The sequence below is a fragment of the Ursus maritimus genome, unplaced genomic scaffold (assembly GCF_017311325.1).
Source record: "Ursus maritimus isolate PB19 unplaced genomic scaffold, ASM1731132v1 scaffold_21, whole genome shotgun sequence".
Taxonomy (NCBI): Eukaryota; Metazoa; Chordata; class Mammalia; order Carnivora; family Ursidae; genus Ursus; species Ursus maritimus.
In genome coordinates this window covers 46630393-46655254 of record NW_024424564.1, presented here as the reverse complement: position 1 = coordinate 46655254, position 24862 = coordinate 46630393, and the positions used below count along the sequence as shown (strand labels likewise).

The 24862-nt window shown below is 58.0% G+C and overlaps 2 protein-coding genes across 4 annotated transcripts; both read right to left on the bottom strand.

The window, feature by feature from the left end:
- Positions 1-557: 557 nt before the first annotated feature.
- Positions 558-10063, bottom strand: LOC103676541 (pyridoxal phosphatase). The gene is made up of 2 exons (XM_040637499.1): positions 9490-10063; positions 558-5525 (listed from the first exon to the last, which is right to left on the bottom strand). Exons 1-2 carry the CDS (start codon positions 10061-10063, stop codon positions 5209-5211), a joined length of 891 nt encoding a protein of 296 aa, XP_040493433.1. The 3' UTR covers positions 558-5208.
- A 1864-nt stretch (positions 10064-11927) lies between these two features.
- SH3BP1 (SH3 domain binding protein 1) lies at positions 11928-24862 on the bottom strand. 3 transcript variants are annotated; one of them, XM_040637496.1, is made up of 19 exons: positions 24688-24862; positions 23484-23526; positions 23138-23242; positions 22020-22096; positions 21601-21712; positions 21438-21514; positions 20801-20945; positions 20244-20312; positions 19992-20082; positions 19409-19554; positions 18547-18658; positions 18087-18168; positions 17915-17995; positions 17128-17244; positions 16116-16213; positions 15409-15610; positions 14039-14133; positions 13184-13191; positions 11928-12106 (listed from the first exon to the last, which is right to left on the bottom strand). In XM_040637496.1, exons 1-19 carry the CDS (start codon positions 24744-24746, stop codon positions 11978-11980), a joined length of 1848 nt encoding a protein of 615 aa, XP_040493430.1. In that variant the 5' UTR covers positions 24747-24862; the 3' UTR covers positions 11928-11977. The 3 variants fall into 3 exon arrangements, with proteins under 3 accessions (XP_040493430.1, XP_040493431.1, XP_040493429.1); XM_040637497.1 differs by lacking the exon at positions 13184-13191 and having other exon boundaries at positions 11994-12115; XM_040637495.1 differs by lacking the exon at positions 13184-13191 and having other exon boundaries at positions 11994-12771; positions 24688-24861.

Below are 24862 nucleotides of genomic sequence, written 5' to 3'. Positions count from 1 at the left end.
AAAAAAAAAAAAAAAAAAAAAAAGATCTTTTCCTGTTGCTCCATGAAGCATAGAAAGAACGGGGGAGGGGGAGATGCTCCCCCAACCTCAGGCACTCTTCCAACCCCCACTTACCTTAGAGCATCTGTTTTTACCTCCCTGCCTTGGCTGTGCTCTTCCACCTGCCCAGACAGTCGCCTGCCCAAACACGGTGGCCTTCTGTCACTTTTGCCTTCTCACCTGGTGTCTGTCCCCCTTCTGATTACAGGCCCTCACTCGTCTTTGGGAAGCTACCCCTTCTCTCATAGGATGTCTGGGTGGGGTCCAGACCCTGCCATTCATGAGCCCACTAGGGCTGGGGCACGAGTCTTTTAATTTTTTTTCATGTTTTTCTTTTGGCATAATTATAGACACCCAGGAAGCTGAAACCTTTTTAAGAGCTTATAAAATATTTGAGACCTGGAGAAAAAACTGTATGGGCCCCAAAATACTAAAACTGCCAAGCTGAAGTCAATCAGCATTGACGGAGCTCACACTTAAAACCTGGTAGTCATAAAAGTGGAAACATTTGAGAACAATTTTCGAGAGTTGAATCTTCTTCCAAAGTGTGTCCAGTCTTCCTAGAGGTTGGCCAATCCTACCTGAGATCCCCATAGTCACATAATGTCTAAAATGAACATATAGGGGCTCCTGGGTGGCTCAGTCAGTTAAGCGTGTGACTCTTAATCTCAGCTCAGGTCTTGATCTCAGGGTCATGAGTTCAAGCCCTGTGTTGGGCTCCTTGCTGGGCATGGCCCCCCTCCTACTTAAAAATAAATAAATAAAACAAATGTATAAAAATACTTTGAAAATGTATAGCAAAAAAGCCCATATATTTAATGTGGGACTTCCAGGAAGTGGGAGCATTTTAATGTTTTCTATAAGGTGCCCGGGGCTTGTCTATCAGGAGAGTTTTTGGCAGCGAGTAACAGAAAACTCAAAGGAAATCACTTTAAAATTAAGGGAAACTTTCATATAACAAGTCTGGGACGAGGAGCTTTCCGTGGCCGTTAATTCAGTGGCTCCGATGAAGGAACAGGGGCTGAAAATTGAGTTACGATCGATCATGTCTATGTGATGAAGTCTCCATAGAAAAAATCCCTAAACTATAGGGTTTGGAGCTTCTGGGTTGGTGAACACATCTACATGCCGGGAGGGCAGGCGACACTGCCTAACTCCATGGGGACAGAAGCTTCTGCACTCGGGACCCTTCTGGACCTTGCCCTATGTGTCTCTTCATTCAGCTGTTCATCTATAGCCTTGCACACCGTTTGTTATATAATAAACCAGTAAACATAAATGTTTCCCTGAGTTTCGTGAGCCGTGACAGCAAATTAGTGAATCTGAGAAGGGAGCTTTGGGAGCCTCCAATTTATAGCCAGTTGGTCAGAAGCACAGGTGACACCTTGGGACTTGGGAGTGGCATCTGAAGCAGGGTGGGCAGGGAGTCTTCTGGGGCTGAACCCTAAACCTGGGGGGCCTGCACGGACTCTAGGTGGTACCACAGAAACGAATGGAATTCTAGGACACTCACTTGGTGTCTGCCTGAAACTACAGACTTGCTCGGTGCAGAAAACCCACACGTTTGGTGTCAGGAGTGTTCTGTGGGTAGAGGAAACAGTTTTCCCTTTTAGTTGGTGTCAGGGAAGCGGGATTTGCTAGAACCGCCCAGGCTCATGGAAACATGTGGTTTGGGAAGAGAAAGGAAGGGCAAGGAAGAGGAACCTTTGATTCCCCGATGGCCACGTAGCCACGTGGCAGCTGTGCTGTATTCAGTTACTAATGGTGAAAGTTACCGATGGAATTTAGAGACGGCTCCAACTCCTGGGGACTTGGTTTACTGGACACATAAGGAAATGTGGAAGAAAAAAAAAAAACAAAACCACATATACCATCCCCTGGTTATGGTTGTCTGTAATAGCTAAAATGAAATCAAGAGAGTACTGGGTATGGGATGTCGATGCTAGACCAAGCTCAGATTTCAATGAGTCTGAGCTTCAGCCCCTCGCCTCAAAGCCACCTCCATAGGAAAAAAATTTTGCAGTCAATAGAAATTCCCTCTAAGACTTCTGGTCACCAAGAGAGGAGTCAATAGGGGAAGGCAAAACCAGGAAACTACTGAAACCAGGGAGTGTAGTGGGAAGGCATTGTTTCATTTTGTGGACTGGTGTCGTCAGCTTCCCGAAATATTAACTGGGAATCCAGGGGAAGGGCACGTGGGTGTTGATTGTGCTATTCTTGCACTTTTTCTATCCCTTTTAAACTTTTCTGAATCAAAAGTTGGGGAAGGGGCGCTAACTGGCTCAGTTGGTAGAGCATGCGACTCTTGACCTTGGGGTTGTGAGTTCGAGCCCCACATTGAGCATAGAGATTCCATAAAAATTAAAAAAAATCTTTTTAAAAAATTAAAAAGTTTGGGGAAACGGCTCCAACGAGTTCTGCCCATCTTCCTGCTCTGCCACTTGAAGCAGAGTCATGAGGGGAGAAGTATGTTGGGTTGGCCTCATGACCACAGAAAGGCTGCAACAGCTTCCACACCCAGAGCCCAAAAGAGTGCTTCCCTCCTCCCTCCAAGGCCTTTAAAAGTGAGGCAAACATTTCCAGAATCTCCCCACAGACCTCCCCTCATGTCTTATTGGTCAGAAGTGTATCATAAGCCCATGGTTAAACCAATCACGGGATGGGGGAGGGATCAAATAACCATGATTTGGTTAAGACTCAAGCTTTAAACCAATCAAGAGTGCCTCCCTTGGGACACTTTGGTAGCTCAGTTGATTAAGCATCGACCTTTGGCTTGGGTCATGATTCCAGAGTCCTGGAATCGAGTTCCTCATCAGGCTCCTTGCTCAGCAGGGAGCCTGCTTCTCCCTCTACCTACAGCTCCCCCTGCTTGTGCTCTCTCTCTGACAAATAAAATCTTAAAAAAAAAAAAAAAGTCCCTCCCTGGGATTGAGATGCCTCCCGCTTCTGCTTCACAGAGCACCATGGGCTTCCCTCAAGGAAATGAGGTTTCTGTCCACAAGGAAGGTGGGGAGTGGATGCTAGGACCAGGGTGGGGCCAGGGAGGCGGGCACTCACTTTCCGGCGGGGGGGCACATGACCCAGGCTGGCCAAGAGCTCTCTACTCCATCCCTTTGGGCACAGGTTCTAAGACGGGTGTGTGACCTAAGCCAGGCCACGAGAGAGTCAGCCCTGGGAGGTAGGTCGGGTGAGGGAGCACGGCTAAGAGGGCTAAGACGGATACACTTGGAGGGGCTGGACCACCTCCAGGGGCTGGGCTGAGCGGACTTCCTGTCACAGCCAGAAGTCTCCAAGAGTGAAAAGAGGGCTTCGTGATGCAGCCAGGCTCCATCACGCACTCCCTCCCTCCTCGCAGGACTAGGCACACCGCAGCGCATCTCCCAGACCTCGCAGTCCATCCCTCTCCATCCCTCGCGGTGCGGCTGGGAAACACGCTGAGCAGGAAGGCCTTGTGCAAACTCCCGTCCAGTCGAGGCTTGGTCAGGCCTGGAACAGCAGGGGCCTCTCCCGAGGCTGCCCTCAGCCTGCTCACAGCAGGGCATCCCCAGTGGGAGGGGTGCCTGAAGCGACACAGAGAGGGACTCCAGTTCAAATCCTGCCTCAGAAGATCGCGCTTTCTAGATGTGTGCCACTGTGTAAGTTAACCCCACATTGCTGGAGTTTTTTTTGTGTGTGTGAAGTAGCGGGTCTTGAACTCACCACCCTGAGATCGAGACCGGAGCCGAGATCAAGTGGCAACGGCTTAACTGACTGAGCCACCCAGGTGCCCCCTAACGCCGCATTTCTGATCCTCGTTCCCCAAGTGGTAAACCCGGCTGAGTGATCCAAGCCTGCTGAGCCTTCCAAAGGCCTGAAACAGACTGGACTCCAGAGCCCCCTCGAGGCACAGAGAGCTGTCAGGTTAGGGTAGCAGGTAGTAGGCTGTACACGCAGAAAATGCTCTGGACCCACAGTGGGTCATTTCACGCAGGGGAAGGTTGTCCTGGGCCAGTTCGGTGGACACCTGGCGTAGGTCCTCCTCCCGCCCCGAGGCCCGCACAGACTTGAGCCCACACAGACACTCCACTCGCACTTTATTAAGTACGGGAGGACTGGTTACAAATGCCGTGGAGGTGGTGGGAAGGCCCAGCCCCCACCCCCGCCAACACTGGCACACAATAATAAACAAATAAATAAATAAATAAACAGCTCGGGGTGGGCATGGCGGGGGAGGTGGCACAGCAAACACGGACAGCACAGGGAGGGACACGACAGCCCGCCCTCCGGAGCTGTGGCCACCATCAACGCTGCCCTGGTACCGTCATCAGGGAAGGGTTGGGAGCTCCACTACAGAAGCCCCCAGAGCCACTGCGTGTGGCCCCTGGATCACAATCTTCGGGGAGGAGGGATGTCTTCAGCACTTGGACCCTTACTTATTGACAGACATCTGGACCCCTAGCCCGTCCAGCCAGATCCAGATTGTCAAGGGGCCACTGTCTCTCAGACTTCTGGATTGTTCTCTTCAGGATCTAAGAGACCAAATGGGTCATTATTACCCGGTGCTCTGATTAGTCTAACTCAGGATCGAGGACATGAACAGGTCATTGCCACTTAGCCTTCTGATTGGTCCACTGTGGGTCCAGAACATCAAAGGGCCATGGTCACTTTAGGTTCCCAATGAAACCCCTCAGGACAGACCCATCAATGAGTCATTCTCACTTAGCCTTCTGATTGGTCCATTCAGGGCTCAGGAGGGTTGGTGGTTACCTAGGCCTCTGACTGGTCAACAGGAACCCAAGGCCAGGGCTGGAGGGGCAGGTCGAGCTCTAGAGGCCCTCCGCTCCCCCACCCCCAGAAGGGGGTAGGGGATTAAGTGTTCAGGGTTGGGGGGAATCTTAAGTGGGCATCAAGGCCCAGATTTCAAAGAGGGGAGGCCACGGGGGAGGAAATAAGGCCACCTGGCTGGGTCAGGCCCAAGCGAACTGGTGGGGGAAGGGGGACAGCTTCTGGAACAGCAGAGTGACCAGCCACCACTGGGAGGGGATGTGAGGGCCCTAAAACCTTCCCTGGGTCCCAACCCCACCAGGCTGCAGAAACTGGGGCCTGGGAGCCGGCAGCTCTTGGCCCATTGCCTCCATCCACGGGATCAGAGTGGAGGAGGGATGGGGCTGCAGTGCCGGTCCCGTGGGCTCAGTCCTCCAACCCCTCCATCAAGTCTGCGACGCTCTCCACATAGTAATGGGGCACAAGGTCGTGCTGGCCAGACGCCAGGTAGGCCTGGGCCTCCTCCAGGCGGGAGACGCCTGTGAGCGTGAGCAGGGTGGTCATGCCACAGCGGTGGCCGAAGAGGATGTCGGTCTCCAGGCGGTCGCCCACCATGAGCGTGCGGGCGGGGTCCACGCTGAAGTGCTCGGTGATGCACTCGAACATGTAAGGGCTGGGCTTGCCCACCACCAGGGCCTGGCGGCCCGACGCCGTCTCCACTGCCGCAGCCAGGCTCCCGGTGCCTGCAGGGAGATGGAGACGCGGTCAGTGCCGAGCGGCAGCAGGGAGGGCATCCAGCTCGGACACTGCGCTTCCAGGGAGGCCGCCTGGCATGGGGGTTGGATTAGGCACGGAAAGGAGTCAAAAGTCTTCCAAGTCTTAGTGTCGTGGTTACGGGTACAGACTCTGCAACCAGATGCCTCATTCCAGACTCCACCATCTCTACCCTTCTCAGGCAGGCCATTTTGCCTCCCCGCGCCTCAGTTTCCCCCTCTCTAATATGGCACTGTGGCCGAATGAGCCACACTGCGCGTAACCGGGCCTGGCTCAGTCAGTCCTTGGAACGGGGGGATCCAAGTTATGCCTACCTTCAAAGAGGTGCTGTGGGCATTGCTGGGGCAAGTGCCTGGGAAACAGAAAAGCGCTTAACAGATAAAAGCCGTGGCTACTGCTGCAGGAATGGGGGCTCCTGGCAGCAGAAACGGGCACGGCCCTTCTAGAACGCGGCAGGGCACAGAAATGTTCTCGCCTTGGCCCCAGTCAGCCTCGGCGGCCAGGAAAGTGATCATAGGGAGAGAATTCAAGCTGGAGACAAAAAAAGCTACACGCTTGAAGATGTCTGTGGCTGCAGGAACTATAAGGAGCAAAATTGTGGACACGCCCAAGTAGTTAACAATAGGAAGACTGTTTAGAAAAGGAGCGTCCTGCCCCACACAAGGAGTCCACTGTGTCCGTCCCACAGGCACGTCTTTGTGCTACAAGGTTCGGCCTTCACATTCGTGTCCCCACAAAAACGACGATGATCACGATTTACTAAGCACATTCTAAAGTGCCAGGGGCTGTGCGGGCTGCTCACGGAAGCCCATTTTACAGATGAGAAAGCTGACGCTCAGCGCCATGAAGTGATTTATCCAGGGTCGCACAGCCAAACAATGGCAGACACAGGCTACGTGTTCACGTGGGTCCGACCCGGTCGTGTACCCGGCCCGCTGGTACTGGCTTGGGACTGCTGAATGTTTCCTTTTCAGGAATTTTGTGAGCTCGCTGTTAAAAGCCACTATGAAAAGTCCACTTATATAAGCTTACGGTCTAATGATATTTAAAACAAAGGTAATAAATTCTCAAAACTCATTACTTCCTAATTATTTGCCCATTATCTTTGCTCTGGAGATTATTTACATCTGCAACGATGGAAATACCGTACAATGGTGTGTACAGATCTTCCCAGCTCCACATTCAGTGACCTAATGTTGGTAGCTTGAAACGGGCTATGGTGGGAGTATTTACACCACAGAGATTAGGAAATGGTATAGATCAAGCCCCCTCCTCCCCTCCCCGTTATTAAACGTTCGTCAGTACACCACTGGGCAGACCCCAAACACTCTGGGCCTCGTCTCCCTTCACAGTGGAGGACATTCCGAGTTAAGTCGAAGTTACAGAACGGAAGGGCAGGTACAAACGGCAAGAAGCCTCAGCCTGGCCAGCCCCCGGGCGAGGAGAAGCAATTTCCCTAGGGTCACAGGATAAGGGCAGAGCTGACCCGGAGCAACACCAGTGGGAGGTTCTCTCTGACATCTGACCTAGAACTTGCTTGCTTGTTTTCTCGATGAACTGGGTAGGGAAGAAAAGCCATTTGCCCCGTTGGTTAGAAATTCCTTCCAGGATGGGAAGGGCTCAACTGAGTCACCCCAAAGTGTTTTTCTCACCTCCAGAACGGTCTCAGCCGCATCAGCAATTTCCTCTCCCACCAGGACAGAGCTGATCACCCTTGGCCCCCCATGTCCCACTTTATCCACTCAGCTATGACTTACTGAGGCCCAACCATACGCCAGGCACTCTGCTAGGCACTGGGCAGCAGGGATCCCTAACCGAAGGGAGTGAGCACACTGGCAGGGGTGTCTAGGAACTTAGCTCTGTCCTCAGACCACCCTTATGCCACTTCATTTAACATCCTATAATCTGGGCCGCCTGCATGGCTCAGTAAAGTGTCTGACTCTTGGTTTCAGCTCAGGTCATGGTCTCAGGGTTGTGAGATCGAGCCCCACGTCCAGCTCCGTCTGCTGGGGATTCTCTTCCTTTCCCTCTCCTTCTGCTCCTCCCCCTCTGCCCCATTCCCTGCTTTTACACGCTCTCTGTCTTAAATAAAATCTTAAAAAACCCCAAAAAATCCTGTAATCCAAGGCTGACACATGTTTTGGTGGTGACATATTCCTAAGACAGCAGGCATTTCTATTTGCCAGTTCGAGTGGCTGCCATGTGCCAAGAAGGTAAACACACAATTTAGGAGACCCATCGGGTAAGGGGAAGGAGGAATTGGGGTGAGAGACTTGCATTCTTTCAGATTTTATGCATATCGGGGCCCTTATTAATATTTTATACCACTGTTTCAAAACCACATCATTCAGCTGTGTACGAACACGACGGCCGCGCTGTAGCTCAGCCTCTGCCTCCCCCTCCAGGTCGTGAGAAAGATCAACAGGGCCTGCGACACAGGCAGGTGGGGACCAAGATGACAGGGGCACAGGCACAACGGGCAGGGCCTGGCCTGTCCCCAGCTCCTCCACCCCACCCTTCCTGAGTCCTAGGGGGCCTCTTAACCCACAGCCTTAACCTGAACTTTGAAGCCCCCAGGGAGAAACTCACTTTTCATAGCACGGCCCAGGACAGGCAGGAGCTGATACAGCCCAAAGCCCAGACCAGAGCCCTCAGCTTGGATTTATGGGGAAACTGAACACATAGCAAATTGGTCTGCAACAAAGCGAGGACAGAACTAGCCTAAAATTATAGATTCCCAGCCTGGAATCGGTTCTGCCATGGCCTAAGCCCTGCTCCATGTTTCATCCCCTACTGCGCTGTCCTGCAGGATGCCTCCTCCAGGAAGCCTTCCCAGATTCCCTCAGCTCTAGGCCCTCCCTGCCACCCCATCACAATACTGCGTCTATTCCTCAATCAAGATCACCCTCACTCCCCCAGGATTTGGTACCAATGACAGTCTAAATCAGTGGCCAGCAAGAAGGGAGTGATGGAGATCTGGCCCCACCCTCAGCCTAATGACTGGGGTACTGACTTGTCCACACACACTCACCACCACCAGCGGTTCGCTCCCGCTACCATCTGCTCTCGACTAACTCAAACCCTCCGAGATGCAGGAGCCTCCGCCTGTTCCTGCCTCCTCTGAAGGCCTGAATACCTAGACGACAGCAGTAAACGGTGCCTTGGATTGGGGTGGGGGTGTGGGGGGGTGTGGCCACAAGAGCCAAGTTCAGGTCCTCCTGCTCTTGGGCAGCTCAATTCCCCTCTCTCAGCCTCAGTTTCTTTAACTGAGAAATGGGACATCTCCAGAGTAATTCAGAAACTAAGTTAAGAACAAACAGCAAGGTACTTCAAAAAGCTCCGTAATAACACGAGAGGGCTCCGGATACAACCCACACCTACTATGTGCCCGGCAGTCACTCTGATCACTCTCGCTGGGGAGGAAACCGGCATGGTGAGCCTTCCTACTTTACACCCAGGAGAGCGATGCTCCGAGGTTATGTAACTTAAAATTACTGAGCCCTGGAGCTGGAACCGAGGTCAAACTCCATTCACCTCCTATGCTCCTCGCACACCCGCCAACAATCGGTGGCTGCCAATGCTGTTCCAACAGCTCCACAGGGGGGACAAAATGACAGGGGTCCCTGAGGCGGGTGCAGGAAGGCCAGGGCTGGGAGTCCGCCAGCAACCCCCTGAACCACAACTGGCCTCAGTTTCCTCATCTGTCAAACGGGGGCCCTACTTGAAACTGCACCCCTCAAGTGGTGGCAGTTTCAAGAATTACCAGACGTGGCCGTGACAAAGCTCGCCTGGGCTCCTGCTGGGTGGGAACCGCCCTCGCATCCCTCCGGGTCCCCACCTGTCACCTGGAGACACCCCTTCCTCGCCCCTGGCGTGGAGGGGACAGCGCAGGTCGCCGCCCCACCTCAGTTTCCCCGCCAGCCGCGCGCTCACCGGGGGTCCGGCTGCCATCGCTGAGCGGGTGCCACGGGTCGCGGTCGGTGGCCACGAGCAGGCAGTCGGGGTCGCGCAGGTGCGCGCACGCCTCGCTCAGCTTGGCGAAGGAGAAGTGCTCGTCGTAGCCCACGAGCACGGCGCGCACGCGTGGGGCCGCGCCCGGGTCCTCGCCGGGGTCCCCCGCCACGCGCAGCCCCGCGGCCCGCAGCTCGGCGCGGAGCCCCTCGCCGCCCAGCACGAACACAGTGCCCGGCGCGGCCCGCGGCCCGAGCAGGCGCTGGCGCAGCAAGCGCGCGGCGCACAGCGCGGAGCTGAAGACCTGCTCGGCGCGCAGCCCCCGGAAGCCGAGGCGCGCGAAGCGGAGAGCCAGCTCGGGCCGCGCGCGCCGGCTGTTGTTGCTCACGAACAGCGCCGCCTTGCCGGCCCGCGCCAGCCGCTCCAGCAGCTCCGGGGCGCCCGGCACGGCGCGCTCGCCGTTCCACAGCACCCCGTCGCAGTCGAACAGGACCCCCTGCGTCCGGCCCAGCACGTCGCGCAGGGCCGCGCCGCGCAGCCGCTCGCAGCGCGCCATGCAGCCGGCTGGCCGCCTGCACGCCCGCGCCGCGCCGCTCTACCTCTGCGGGCACGGCGAGCTTGCCCGCAGCCCGCCCCGTTCCCCGCAGCGGCCAATCGGCGCGCCGGAAGGGCCAGGGGGCGGGGTCACGGCCTGGCCCCCGGGCCAATGGGGGCAAGAACCTCGGAGAGGCGTGAGGCCTCGACCTAACCGAGCCTGGAGAAAAAGGTAAATCGCGGCTGAAGCCGAGGGGAGGGGACCAATGAAGACCTAGCCTTCGCCCCGTCCCTTAGCTCTGCTAGGCCAGTCGCCGCCGAGTTTCAACCCCGACTAGCCAATTAAAGGATGGACTGACGTTCTTCTTGGCCAATAAGGAGTTACGAATAGAAAATGTGGAGCGATTAGCCGCCCTTGCGTTCCCCAGCCAATCAGAAGCTTAGGAGAGCTGGTTGCTAGGAGGAAAACAGATGCTAAGGGAGAGGTTGCCTTTGGGTCAAATCTCATTGCCCTCTGAACCATGGACGCTCCAGTTCTGAGCGAAGTCCGAAGAAGCGCGTCGGTAGGATAGGAGAGAGGCACCTAGTGTCTTCTCGAGCGCTGGGGCCCCTGGCCTGGACCCGTCGTTCTCCACGCTGGCTGGTAGAGGCCCCTGGGGAACTTATATTTTGAGATTTAATTTACATACAAGATGCGCAGATCTTACATGTACCGCTCGATGACTTTGACAAATGCTGTTTAAAAATACCGAAGTGTGGCTGCACCCCAGAGATTCTAATTGTTTGGGGTGGGGCTGAGATATTTGGGGGTTTTGTTTTTTAATTACCCAAAGCCAGGTGGAGAGGCACTGGGTCACCAGGCTGCTGGAGGCAGCCAGTGAACTAAGCACCCTGGGGACGGAAGGAGCCCGAGCAGCAGTAGCCAGTTGCCCAGGGCAGCGATGGGGTGACTTGGCTGCCTCGGTCCCTACCTGGGGAGGCAAGTGTCACAATTCCAAGTTGTCTGCTGACCGCTGGGAAGGTGCTAAAGACCTGGGAAAAGCCACCCTGTCCCCCTCTCTGAGGCTCACATACTTTCTGCTCCCCAACACCCTGGCCTTCTGTTTCTGTCTCAGGTGGTCTCCTTAGCTTGGAATGTTCTTCCTTCTTCCCTTTTTCACCTGGTCAACTCCTAAAAGACTCCTCTTTGAATCACCTCCTCCACGAAGACTTCCTGTGCTCTCCACACACAGTCTGGGTTAGCCGGTCAGCCCCTAACTGGTTTGATATGGGCTCCCAGTGCCATTATGCTTGATTCTGTTGTCAGCTGTCCTGCCTGTCTTTTCCCAGGAGCTCCCTGGGTGTGTAGGGCCGAGCTGAGGGCCTGGCCCAGGGTCCAGCATGGAGCAGTTGCCGTGGTTTGGCAGACAGATCCAGCCCTGCCCCTTGAGGGAGCCTCTCCTGCCTGCTCTGAGGACACCAGGAGTTGGCGGACCTGACATCCACAGCGGCCAGCGCTCAGAGGGCACTTCTGTGTGCGAGGGTGGTGCTTTGGTCTTCACAGGAATGTCTCCCGTAATCCTCAGAACACTTCTGGGGTGGAGACTGCTGTACCATTTCCTGGATGAGGAAACTGGAACAGTAAGAAGTGAATTGCTCAGGCTGTGAGGGACAGGCCCAGGCTCTGGAATCAGTGAGACCTGGGTCCCGATTCCAAGTCCATGCCTCACTGTCGCTTTCTGAGCCTCAGTCTCCCCTCAACCAGTCAAAGGTAATGGGATTTACTTCCCCCAGGAGAGGATTCTATGAAAAAGCACATTGAATAGAACAGAGTAAGCGCTAAAAATGCTGGCTCTTTTTACTTCAGACAGGAAGAAAGAAAGGAGGCAAAGAGGGAGATCGTCCCCTTCATACAAGTGGCTTCTTTATTTCGAGGGCAGAAAGAAAAAAACAGCTATCATTGGGCCAGCGGCTCCAGTTTTGTCCAAAATAATTTATTTACCAGCCTTACAAAACAATACATTGGCAAGAGAAAAATAACAGTCCTGTAGGAGCAGGCAAGCCCCTCCTTCCTTCCGGCGGCTCCCTGGGGACCCTGCCAGAGAGCTGGGAGTGGGGTGAGGGGCCCCCAAGCCCAGGGTGGCTGCAGAAGAAAAAGGTCTGGAAGTGGAGGACTGTCCCGAGTCCTCCTTGCCGTGGGGGCCGACCCAGCGGGCACCGAGGCACTTGTAGACAAAGGCTGGAGGCCCCCACCCCGGGGAAGGGTGAGGGCCGTGTCCTGGGGGGACAGGTGGGAGGGAGGAGATGCTGAGGGGTGGTTGCCGAGGAGCAGGCCCGCTCAGTCGGTCTCTGAGGCAAGGCTCCTGGGCCGGGGTTGAGGGGGGATGGCTGGGGGAGTGGAGGCCCTGCCCACAGCCTCAGGGGCCCCTCCCTCCTCTGTGGCTGCTCCCAGGTCCACCTGCGCAGGAATGCTCAGAGCCACCGGGCTGGGGGAGGCCGGCCCTGGGGAGGCCGGGCTGGGGGATGCTGGTGAACGCCGGCTCTGGCGCCGGGCGGGCTGGGGAGGATTGGGGGGCAATGGGGGTGGCACCGTGGGGGCCCGGAGGTTGCTGCCAACCAGACGGCGGGGTAGAGCCTGGGGGGTCGCAGGGCTGCTAGAGCCAGGGGGCGGGAGTGGGGCCGGAGGGGAGGAGCGCATGCTGGAGACCTGGGGGGGCGGCATGGTGGGCCGGGCTGGCGCTGGGCGCTTGGCTGTGGAGGAAGGACAGGGGCAGTTAGGCACCCACATTGCCCGTGGCAAACCGACCAGGCTCCACGCCACCACAAGACCTTTGCATCTGCCATTGCTTCTGCCAGGAACATTGTTTCACGGTTGGCTCTTCATCACTTAGGCCTCTCTCCATGGGCCTCACCCCCCCAGCTAGAGAACCCCTTCCCCTGCCCTGTTCTAGGTACTGTCATACTCTCCTGTTGTATCTTCTTCATAGGACTTGCTGCCCTCTGAAATGAGCATGTCCGTTTTTATTTTGCTTGACTCCCTGACACGAAGGTAAACGACGTGAGGCCATCCTATGTGGGCTTGGCTAGCACAGTGTTGGGGGCACGGAGTGGGGGTTCAATGCGTATTTGTTGAACGAAGAAATGCTAGCTGTCCCCCCCTGACTCTCGGGTCTTGCTCACCTCTCAGGAACCCACCAGAAGCCCCCCACCCTAGTTTTCAGAGATCCCACTGCACAGTTCCAACCTCAAGAGGTGGCTGAGGGGCCTGGACTCTGGTTCTAGCCTTGCCTCCACCCACTGTGGGTTTTGGGCAAATCACATGCCCCCTGGGGCCTCAGTTTCCTCACTGGTGAGATGGGATGAAAGCCCGGACCTCCCAGGGCTGACACGAGGCACACGCCCCATCCTGCAGGACGGTCCCTCTGTGACTCGTCAGCTCCTGCTGGTCCAGAGGCTCCTGGCTCTACACTGTACCCCCAGGTAGAAAACGCCAGTGCCTCATGGGCTGGCTGGACCCTCCCAAGTGTCCTGGTCCCTGGCAGTGACTCCCCATCTGAACCCCTGGGCTTCCTCATCTGCTTGGCTTTAGGTCAAGTCAACAGATGTGTGCACCAAAGGGGCACAGAGGAGCCCCGACTTTCTTCTCAACACCACCACCACCTCCCCTCCTCTTTACTCCCCTCCCCTCTTCTTGAGGGACTGGACTCCACAGCCCCCACCCCGCGTGACGGCTAAGCTTCACGGAGCATTTTCTGTGTGCCAGGTATGAGTCAGGCAGCACCGTCTAACAAACAGCCCTACAGAGCAGGTGTGGTTGTCGTTCTATCACGCAGAGGAGAGGGGCAGACATGCTGAAGTCACCTGCCCAAGGTCACAGAGCTGGAATGTGAACCCAGAGTGCGAGGCAGCAAACCTGGGCTCTTGGCCACCTGGATTCCTGACCTCGCCAGTTGTCTGAAAACACGGGCCCTCTCCCTACCCACCTTCTTCCCCCTTCTCCCTCCCCCTGCCAACTTACTCCTCCGAGTCATGTCCTCCGCTGGAGTGGCTGCCTCCGAGGGACTCCTGCTGACCTTGGGGGAGGCTGGTCTGGGGGGCGCCTCGGACTCTGTCCTGTGAAGGGAGGAGAGGGTCAGGGTCAGGCTTGGCCACCTCCCACGAAGTCTCCTGGCATCCTGGAGAGACTCCCAGCCAACAGGCCAGGTTGGGGTTCTCCCAGGACTTGTCCCCCCGCCACCTTGAGGCTGGGCCTGGGATCTATCCCCAGGCTGCCCCCATCTCCCCAGGAGATGCTTCTGGCACTGGCCAGGGTTTGTGTCCACTGAACCCCCTGGCTTCTGTGTGATACTGTGACAGTGTCTGCGGATTTCCATGGGCCACGAGGGCAGGTAGAAAGCAGGGCCTGGGCTTTTAACCTCCATCTGATCTTCACTTGATGTTCTAGCCACTAGAAGCCAGACAGCGGATGAGAAGCAGAAGGGGAGGCCGTGGCTCACTCCTGGCTTCCTCCAGCTCTCTGCTCAGCTGGCTCCTCCTTAGGGATCCCCACGCTCTGGCAGCCGCCCAGTCCGGCCCCCTAACCTGCTCTCCTCTCCTACGAGGGCACGTGTCACTGCCCGGCCTGACAGTATCCATCTGGCGGTATGCTTGGTGACTCTCTCTCCCCCGCCCCAGGAAAGCAAGCGCTAAGGGCCGCGTTTGTCTGTCTTGCTCGTCCGCGGAAAGTCATGGTTTGGGCCCCGGTGGTGTGATAACAAGCAGGGTCTGCTTGGTATGGAGCCATGGTACCTCCCTGGTGCCACGGAGCCCTTCCAGATGTAAAGGATCAAAGAGAAGACTGGAAGGTATTTACAAATTCCAGCTGACCAGCTCCCTTGTTCCCTAAGTCCCCAGGGCCTGAAACAGTGCCCGGCACACAGCAGGTGCTCAGCAAACAGCCATACACCGAACGAGGGAACGCATCGGAGGCTCACAGGAATATCCCTTCTTTCTGCTTTCTTTTTTTTATTCTGTGAGTAAAGTGATAGAAGTTTATTAAGTGAAGATACAGAAAAAGCTCTCAAGAGTAAGAGGGGTCCCGAGGGTTGCCAACAGGGCCTTTAGGGTTGGTCTTTTAGAGAGAGCTAACCGGGGGACTTAAATCCTTTAACATCTCTATCGGTAACACCTTCAGTGGTTTACTTCCTTTTTAGGACCACCCATCCCCCACGCCTGAGAAATCTGGCTGCTGAGTCTCCGCCTCACCCCCTCCAAATGGGGAAACCTGGTATTTGGGATGAAAATACAATAATCCCATTTCCTAAAATGCCGCTGGAAGCCCTGAGATGGTTCCTCAGGCCAGATGTTTTGGCGCAAAGATGGGGGTCATTCATATCTGTCAGTCCTTACCTTTCCTTGGTAGCTGCTGAGGCCGAGGCTGGGGCCTGGGCTGGTGCTGGAGCCTGGGCTGGCGCTGGAGCCTGGGCCGGCGCTGGGGCCGGAGCTGAGGCGGCCACAGTAACTGCTGGAAGTTCCTCAGCAGCTGGCCTGTTGCTGACCTTGTCCTGGGGGCCAGGGGCTGAGAACAGGCCTGACACGTTGAAGTTGACATCTGCAGACAGAAGGAAGCAGGTCTTAAGTCCCAGATCCTCATCCAGGGTCAGGACCCCTTTGCCTTTCCCCTACGTTATGTGGACCACGTTTCACCTTCCCGCTCCCACGGGGGCCTCACAACAATTCCGCAAGGCAGGCAGGATCATCCCCATTTTACAGATGAGACACTGAGGCTTAGAGAAGCAATTTGCTCCAGGTCTCGTAGTGAGTTTGTGGGGCTGCCAGGGACCGAAGCTGAGTCCGGAGTGCACCGAGCTGGGCAGGTGAGGGCCAAAGAGGCACCTTCACAAAGGCAGGCCCTTCGGGGAGCCTGAGTGGGTCAGTTAGTGAAGTGTTTGCCTTTGGCTTAGGCCATGATCTCAGGGTCCCGGAATCGAGTCCTGCATCGGGCTCCGTGCTCAGCAGGGAGCCGCATCCCCGTCTCCCTCTGCCCCTACACCCTACTCTGCTCTCTCCCTCAGATAAATAAATAAAATCTTAAAACACCAAGGCGGGAGCTCTACCTCCAGGAAAGAGGGTGTCGGCATTCTGTATCAGGGCCTCCACCACGCCCACCACCTGGATGGAGGACACGGATGCCGCGTCCAGCTGGGCCTGGTCCCTGGGAAAAAAGGCAACAGTAATGAGCTGTCCATTTCGTCATTTGTGACCCAACTCTCTCTCTGGCCCAAACACATCAAGTGCCTATTCTCGGAAGGCTCACAGAAGGGCGCCTGGGTGGCTCAGTCGGCGAAGTGTCTGCCTTCAGCCCGGGTCAGGATCCCTGCTCGGGGGGAGTCTGCTTCTCCCTCTCCCTCTGCTGCTCCCGCTCCCCCTCCCCACCGCTCATGCTCTCTCTCTCTGTCTCTCACACATGCTCTCTCTCAAATAACTAAATAAGATCTTTAAAATGAAAGGCAGCTCACAGACTACCAGTGGGTGGCCAACGTGTCACTCACACGCCCAACGCTCCCCTGCTTCACCCACAACGGGGCACCCGGCAGGATGGCTCCCTTTCCCTCACAGCTCTTGGATCTAGGGAGCCTCGACGAGCAATCGTCCTCAGCAAATGAATGAAATCTTCCTGCACCTGTGGCCAGGTGCATTATAACGGCCCCTCCCACACCACACACGGCACTTCACGGCTTATAATCCATCTCTCCATTCATTATCTCATCTCACTCCCAAAGCAAAAATCCTCCAAGTTTGTATCATTTCTCTCCAATTTACAGACGAAGAAATGGAGGTCCAGAGAGTGACTCGCGAAGGCATTTCTGGAAGGCCGAGGGGGTGGAGCTAGAACCAGATCTCTGGGCTCCCGGCCCTCCAAGCACCCCACTACCACCATCGTCCAGGACGCCCAGCTCTAAAGCCCTGTGGGGAACGTGTTCCCTCTGGGCTCCTCCTCACGGCAGCCTTGAGATTAGGAGCGGCTCAACCCACTGCAAGGATGGGGAAGCTGAGGCCCAGGGGAAAAATAAGCAGCAGACGGTGGGGGTGGGCACCGCCCCCTTCCCCCAGCGTGCAGCCCCTCACCCTTCCTTCTCGGGCGGCCACAGCAGGTTGGGCCCCAGGACGATGGCGATGTTACTGGGTGTCATCTTATTCACCTCCTGCTCCTCGGCCAGGCGCGCCAGGAACTTCATCAGGTACCTGGGGGGGCAGAAGGTGGCCTTGGTCAGGGGCAGGGCCGCGAATGCCCACTGAAGCCCCTGAGGCCTGAGAATTTCTCAGCCTGGGGTTTCCAAAGAGTGGCAAAGGTCCCCCTCAGGATGAATAATAAAAAAAATTTTTTTAAGAAGATTTTATTTATTTATTTGTCAGAGAGAGAGAGAGAAAGAGAGAGCCACAAGCAGGGGGAGCGGTAGAGGCAGAGGGAGAAGCAGGCTCCCTGCTGAGCAAGGAGCCCAATGCGGGACTCGATCCCAGAACCCTGGGATCATGACCTGAGCCAAAGGCAGATGCTTAACTGACTGAGTCACTCAGACGCCCCTAAAAATTTAAACAGTTACATTAGCTGACCTGCCCGAGTGCCACGCAGGGGTCAGGCACTGAGCTAAGCTGAGAATCTCCCTCCCTGCCCTGCGGGGTAGGGACTGCCTCGCTCTGTGTTTTCCCCGTGAGGGCACTGAGGCACAGAGAGGTCAAATCACCTGCCCAGGGCCACACAGCGGCAGAGGCGGGAATTTCAAGCCAGGTGGTGTGGCTTCGAACGTTCTAGGTGTGTGTTTAGCTCAGTGTCTAGTATGAAAAAGATGACTAGTACATCTTAGCTGTGTTTTCGACAATCTCACCTAGGACGAGGGGGCGGGCTCAGGCTCACCTGAGGTTGTCCAGGTTTTCCTGGGGCAGGCGGCTGCACACCTGTTGGAGGGCCTCCAGCCGGGCCCCTGGCTCCTTCAGGCTGGACAGGGGGAGAGACCTGGTGAGCCAGTCCAGGACCCCAGGGCCCCACCCCTGCAGTCCTGCCCTCCCAGCAGCCCCCCCCACCTTACCTGGCTGCCCTCATCCAGTCATCATAGAGGTCAAAGGTCATAAGGGGCTCTGGCAGCTCCCGCAGATAGGACTTGAGGGCACCTGCAGTGGTGGTGGGGGGTGGGGGGAGTATCTCAGACACAGTCCTGGAAGCCCCCATCTCCACCCCGGTGCCCAGAGCTCTCCGTCTGTTAGGAACGAGAGGCCCTCATTCACACTAACATGTCCCGGTCTGATCATTTCTTTGGCCCTGGGCCTGAGAAAATGATGAAGTCTAGCGGACTTGTTCCCAGGAAGTCATACGTTCACCACAGGGGGTTCATCATGGACCCCCCTTTACGGACCCCTATGTCCCCTGAGGTGTCGATTACCAGGCCTTCAGCCAAACTATCATGGGAGCATTCCAGGCAGCTGCAGGGAAGGGATTCCGGGGGGTGGCGGGGGGAAGGCCCTCCTCCCGGGGCTCCTGGGAGCCGGCACCTGCCACGGCGTGGGGGTCGGAGCAGAACTCCTGCAGGCTGCGGGGGTCCGAGGCCATGGTCTGCTTGAGGCGCTTCAGCACCGAGGCTCCCGCGGCCAGACGGAAGAGGCCCTGGGGTACGAGAGGAGATGGGCAGGGGGGTCACGGAGGGGTGGGCAGGGGAGGAAGCCCCGGCTGGGAGGCCCTGGCTCGCTCGGGGTGGGCGCCCGGCCCTCACAGGGCTCGTGTTAACGCCACTCTGGGGGGCAGCGCGGGGGCCGCGGGGTGCACGGCTGCCCTCACTCTCAAGGCCTAGGATTTGGCACCAAGTGGGACGTCTGGGAGGAGCTGGGAAAGTGGTGGGGAGACAGCTGTCTGGTTGGGAGTGGGAGGGGGAGAGAGGAGGCCCAGCAGCGCTGTCAAGAAGCCTCAGCTGGTCTTTGAGTAGGTCCTCAGGGTGTGTCCTCAGGAAAGGAGCTGAGGGACTAGGGACTGCCTGATGCACAGAATGGGTGTGGGCCGCCCGCAGCGGGGACCGCACCGGGGTCCCAGGCTTCACTGCCATCCTCTCGTGTGCCGCTGGGCACATTTTCCTCATGGCCTCCGTCTCCCTCCTTGTAAAAGGGAGCCAGTGAAGGCTCCGTGCAAGGGCTTTTGGGATAACTAAATGGAGCAAGTACGTAAAGGCTTTACAGCAGAATGGCTGCCTCACGAGCACCCCTAATTGGGAGGTGGTATCAGTTTGGCAACAGGAGGCCATGGCCTCCTGGGGACCTGGGCTCTAATGGTGGGATTACAGCACCAGCATGGGGCAGCCTGTGGGAGCTGTGGACAGAGGGAGGGCCCCAGGGCTCCTGCCCGACCTGCTCCCGTGGGCCCCACCTCTTCCTTCATGCCCTCAGAAAGCAGCATCATGACGCAGGCCTCAATGGGCAGGGCGATGTCCCGACCCAGATCTTGCAGGTGGGTTCCCAGTGACACCCCATACACCCTGAAGAAGGGGGTGGCCGTCATCGAGGGGGAGGGGTCTGCAGGGACGAGACAGATCAGCGGCCCAGGGTCCTCCCATTCCTGGCAGCCAGGCCAGGGCAGCCAGGGTGCCCCCAGACATCCGCGAGGGCTACTGCTTTGTCCAATGGTACCACCTCCCACCCAGTCATCCATGCCACACACCCTGAAATCATCCAACATCTCTCCCGAATCCACCCACCTCCACCGTTTCCACCCCAGTCCAGGCCACCGTCCCCTCCCTTCTGCTTCCTAAAGGTCTCCTGACTCCAGTCCTGCCCTCTTCACTCCATCCTCTACGCAGATGTCCTCTCTGTCACAATCTAATCAGAACTCATCCGCTCAGAAATCATCCATGGCTCCTTACGGCCTTTCAGGATGGAGTGGAAGCTTCTTCACATGCCCGAAGCAGGGCTGGGGTCGGGGAGGTGGGGCCAGGCCCTGCCTCTGTCCCCACCTGTTTGGCTGTGGTTCTCCCTCAGCTCAGCCAGGGCTGTGTCCAGTGAGCTCAGAGACTTGCGGTGGTAGTCAGCCTGGATCTCCATGAGCTGTGGAGACAAGGGGGCACCCCCAGGGGGAGTGAGCGAAGCTGGGCCTCCCCGGAGTCCATAAGAACACACCTCTCCCTCCCCCATCTGGAAGGGCGTCCCAGTGGCCCCTGGTGTCCACGCCTGAGTTCCAGCAGCTGCAGCCCCGTCTTGGGACTCACGTGGATGAAGTAGTTGGCGTATGTGTCCTCCTTGGTGGCGAAGTGGTACAGGTCGGCCAAGTACTCGTCCTTGGAGACAGAAAGGGGAGGGCTCACACCGGTGAGGCTGGGGACCGGAGGGGAAGCTGAGACCCACTGGGGTTAGCGACTTGTCCAAGCTCTACGTGGAGGGCCCCGGTCAGTTCTCTCTCTGGAACTCTTGAGGGCCTTCTCACAGCTTCTAGCCTCATCTCTGCGCCTCACGCCCTTAGCACGGTGGCTTAGGTCATTTACCATTCATTCCTCCGCTCACTCGGCAAACCCTGCCAACCCTGCCAAGACCGGGGTGACAAGCCCGGGTCCCTGCCTTCCAGGAGTCACGTGTGTGGCGTAGACAAAAGAGGCTACGAGCCCAGAGGCTGACTGCCTGGATTCAAATCCTGCCTCTCCCGCTTCCCCGCTGTGTGGCCTTGGGTGAGGCACACCACCTCTCAGTGCTTCAGCTTCCTCTTCTGTGGAACGGGACCCGCCCTTGCCCCCAGGCTCACATCCGGGGAACAGCAGCAGCGCCCCCTAACCTTGCACTGCTCCACCTTCCTCTTCAGCTCCTCCTCCTCCTCCTTCAGCGTCTCCACCTTGGTGGCCGTGGCGGTGTGGCTGTAACCGCTGGCGCCACCCCCCAGGCCCTGACCGCCGCCTGAATTCTTAGCTGCCTGAGTGAGCCTGGCGACGACATCAAGGTGGGGTGGTCAGTGTCTCCCCCCACTGCCTGTCCAGAGCCATGTGTCCCCTCCGTATGCCTGACCACCCAGGATTCTGGGATTTATGGATGAACATCTCAGAGCACCACTTGCCCGGAGTCTCAGCCAGGCCCCACGGGTGGGGGCGGGGCCGGGCATGAGTGCTCAGGGCCTCCCCCTGGTGGTGGGCTTGGTCATCACAGCCAGCCAGCAGCACAGTGCGGGGGCGGGGCGTAGGGTGGGTGCCCTCCTGCTGTCCCGGGATCTTGGAGGATCATTTCTGGCTCTCCTAGGATTTGGGGTCACCCTCAGCTGGCATGAGCACGTGCACACACATGTTCACAGAGACTAGATGTGTACACGTGTGCACACACTGTACCCAGTGGGCCCTGCCATGTCCTCTGAGTGTGGGTTCTGCGGCCACATCTGTGGGCTGGCCTAGGTGTGCACCCCACCCAGGGGCTCTGGCTCCCACCTGCTCTTGAGGGTGTTCCAGTCGGATACCAGCTTCTGCAGGCTTTTCTTGTGCTTGAGGATGGCTGGAAGCTCCTCCTGGGGGTAGGCACGGGGAGGGAGGTGGGGTCAGTGGGCTGGGGATGCTGGGGGGGGGCAGGGCTGGCGGGAGTGCGGAGGGTCACCTCACTCAGCCTGCTGAGGGGCTGCAGGACGTCCCTCTCCAGAGCCATCTCAAACTCTGCCAGGATGCGGGCCAGCTGGTTCTGAATGGCACAGCTCATCTCTAAGGCCTTCCTGTGGACACAGCACCGGTGGGTCCAGCCCCCACAGCTCCTCACCCCCATCTGGAAGCACTTGGTGGGGCCTCCTTCCTCCCCATCACCCCCTGCCCCTTCTAGCTCTCCTTCATCTTCTCTCAGCCAAACACCCTCCGAGGCCTGGCCACCCTCACTGATCTGGACACTGTCCCCCAGCGCAGTCACTACCCTCAGCCTGGTTATCCTTCCACGGGGATGCCCTTCCTCACCTGAACCCCCTCCCAGCCCAGATTCCCCCCCCCTTGGCATCTTTGGGTGAGGGCTGGGGCCCTGTCTGTGCTCACCCCATGCTGGAATCAGGGTCCAGCTCCTTGAAGCTCTCGGCCATCGTGGTGGACAGAGCCATGAGAGGAAGCTTCTTCTGCAGGAAGGGCAGGGTCTGGCTTTGAGCATGTGCCGACCTGCGGAGCCTCCCTCCACCCCACCCAAGCACACGGCACCCCACTGAGGCACTGGGTATGGACAGGGGAGGAGGGAAGCCAGGAGGGCCAGAGTCTTAGGTGGGAGTGGAGACAGAAGGATGACCGGTCATGGCAGAGGGGCACCTCCCTGTGACCATGTCCCCCCACCCCACCCCATCTGAGGTGCCCTTTTCCCCTCCCAGAAACCAATCAACTGGGCCTCAAGGAATGACCAAGTACTCTCACACCAGAAAACTAACAGGGGGCATGGAGCTGGCCCAAGGTCACACAGTTGGAAGGAGAAAGGAGGCTCTAGAGCACCCTGGGAGTGGGGCTCTTCCCCTGCCCCAGGGCATGGGTGGCACAGATCGGTCACTGCTGAGCTCAAAACCCTCCCACCTAGAGTTACCAAGAGCACCAGCTTGAGTCAGAAAGAGCAGGGATCAAATCGCAGTTCTGCCACTGACTCGCTGTGTGACCTTAAGACTCTACCTCTCTGTGTCCATTTCCTCATCTGTACAAAGTGCTAATAAAGGCAGCCTCCTCCCAGGGGTGTCGTCAGCGTGAAGTAAGGCAACGTGCTAACAGAGCTTAACAACAGACTAGCAGTCATCAGTTACAAAGGCTCGCTGTTGATTAATACCAGTGAGTATTAATATCAGCTCAAATGCCACTTCCTTCTGGAAGCCCTCAAGCACTGCCTTAGTTCAGAGCCTGCTCTGCTCTGCTCTGCTCTGGGGGCTGACCGGACAAAGAAATTCAGGCGCGGTCAGAGGCCTGGCCTTGGCTCAGGGGATCAGTGCAGAGGGGGCCAGGGTCAAGAATGGGATGGGGAAGAGCCTCATCAGTGGGGTACCAGAGGGGCGCTTGCGATGGTGCAGGCTCCACCCCCTTGGTGTGCCAGAGGCTCAGACTAGCAGGGAGACCCCAGCCCTGACCTCACTCCCCCACCGGGCAGAGGTGGCCTGTCCGGGCCCCAACTCCCTGGGACCCCCACTCACCACCCGCTTGTCCATGTCCGCCCCGCTCTGGCCCTGCAGACAGGCCTGCAGCCGTTTGTGGACATTGTGGGCTGCCCGCTTGGCCGGCTCCAGCCGCTGCTCCACCTGGGAGTGGGGGGTGGGGCTCAGAGTTTAGGGATCATGGGAGATTGTTGTCCCCCACCCCCCACTGCCCCCTTCTTTCCCAGAGCAGGAACCACCTTTCTCTTCCCTCCTCCTGGAGACCCCACGGCCAACAGCTTGGGGCATGACTCAACCCGGCCCCCCAAATGGCGTCCTGGCCCGGGCCTCTGCTGACAGCCTGCACGGGCCTGCCTTGCCACCCGAGGCCGGCCCAGGCACGTACCTGCTGCAGGTCCTCCCCCAGGAACTCGGCAGTCTCCGGGGTGCTGTGGGGGAGGGAGGAGCTTCTGCTGAGGCAGCCCTGGTTAGGAAACCCCCTGCCTCCCCTTGCCCCCTCAATAGGGCACCTGGACCCCAGTGGATTCCAGTGCCCCTCCTCGCTGGGGCCCACCCTGGGTGGCCTGCCTGCCTCATCCCAGTCGGAGCACATTCCGTGGGGGCGGGAATAGGATACATGGCTTCTTCCTCCTCCACCCAGGGCTGTGTCCCGAGAGACGGTGGATGAAACCCAAGGCGGTGGGGCTGGGAAGCCACCCCAGCCTCTCTTGTGCTGACCCTGGGGAGAGGAGGCCCGGCCGGCCCCAAGAATGGGAAGTGTGCGAGCTCAGACTCCTGGGCCATCAGTCACACAGAACTCTGGACTGGCGTGCTGTGCAGGCCCTGGACCCCTGCTCAGGGACACATGGGGACACTGAGGCTCAGAGCAAGGGGGCCTGACTGCCCTGGCTCTGGTCTCCCACTGCATGGACGCCTATGTGAGCTTGTCCCCTCCCCCGGGGCCAGAGAATGGGAAACTCCCAACACAGGGGGAAGAGGAGAGAAGATAGGCCCTGGGAGCTCCCCAAACTTCTGGCCTCCACTACATCGGCTTTGGGGCCCGGGGGGTGAGAACGGAGAGACCAGGGGATGTTTCCACCTGAGGCTGGGAAAAGCAGAAGCAAGATAGAGAAGCTGGAGGCCTCCGGGCTGGGGGTGGGGTGGGGGGAGAGGCACAATGCAGGACAAGGCAGGCCCCTCCTCCCACCACACCAGGACTTAGTCTCCTCTCCTCCCCCAAGGTCTGGGGCCCTGATAGTCCCTCACACCAGACAACCAGAGATGTTAGCTGTCCCCATTGTACAGAGGGGACAAGTGAGGCCAGGGAGGGCCGTTCGCTCAAGGGGTTCATGGAGGCCGAGAAGACCCAGCATCTTTGATCCTCCCTGCAGGCAGAGGGGTGGGGGCCCTTCCCCCTTCCCCAAAGGGCCTTGCCCCTCCTGCTCTGGCCGGGAGGTGGGGGTGGCATTCAGAGGCGGAGGAAAGAGGGCAGGCCTCTGGCCAGTCAGAGGGTGGCTGTCCAGCCGTCCCCAGCCTCCTCCACCCCTCCACGTCCCCTAGGGTCCGACGCGGGTGAGCGCGGGGCTGGGAGGGCGCGGGCTGACACTCACCGTCCCAAGCTGCCCGTCTGGGCCAGCTGCCGCATGCGATGCAGCTGCCTCTTCATCATCTTGGGCGCGGGCTGGGGGCTGCGGGGTCACGGTGGGGGGCGAGGGCCCGGCAGCCCCCGGCCCAGCCTGCCTGCGCCCGCTGCGCCGCTCTCGCCCCGGATGGGTGGGCGGCGCT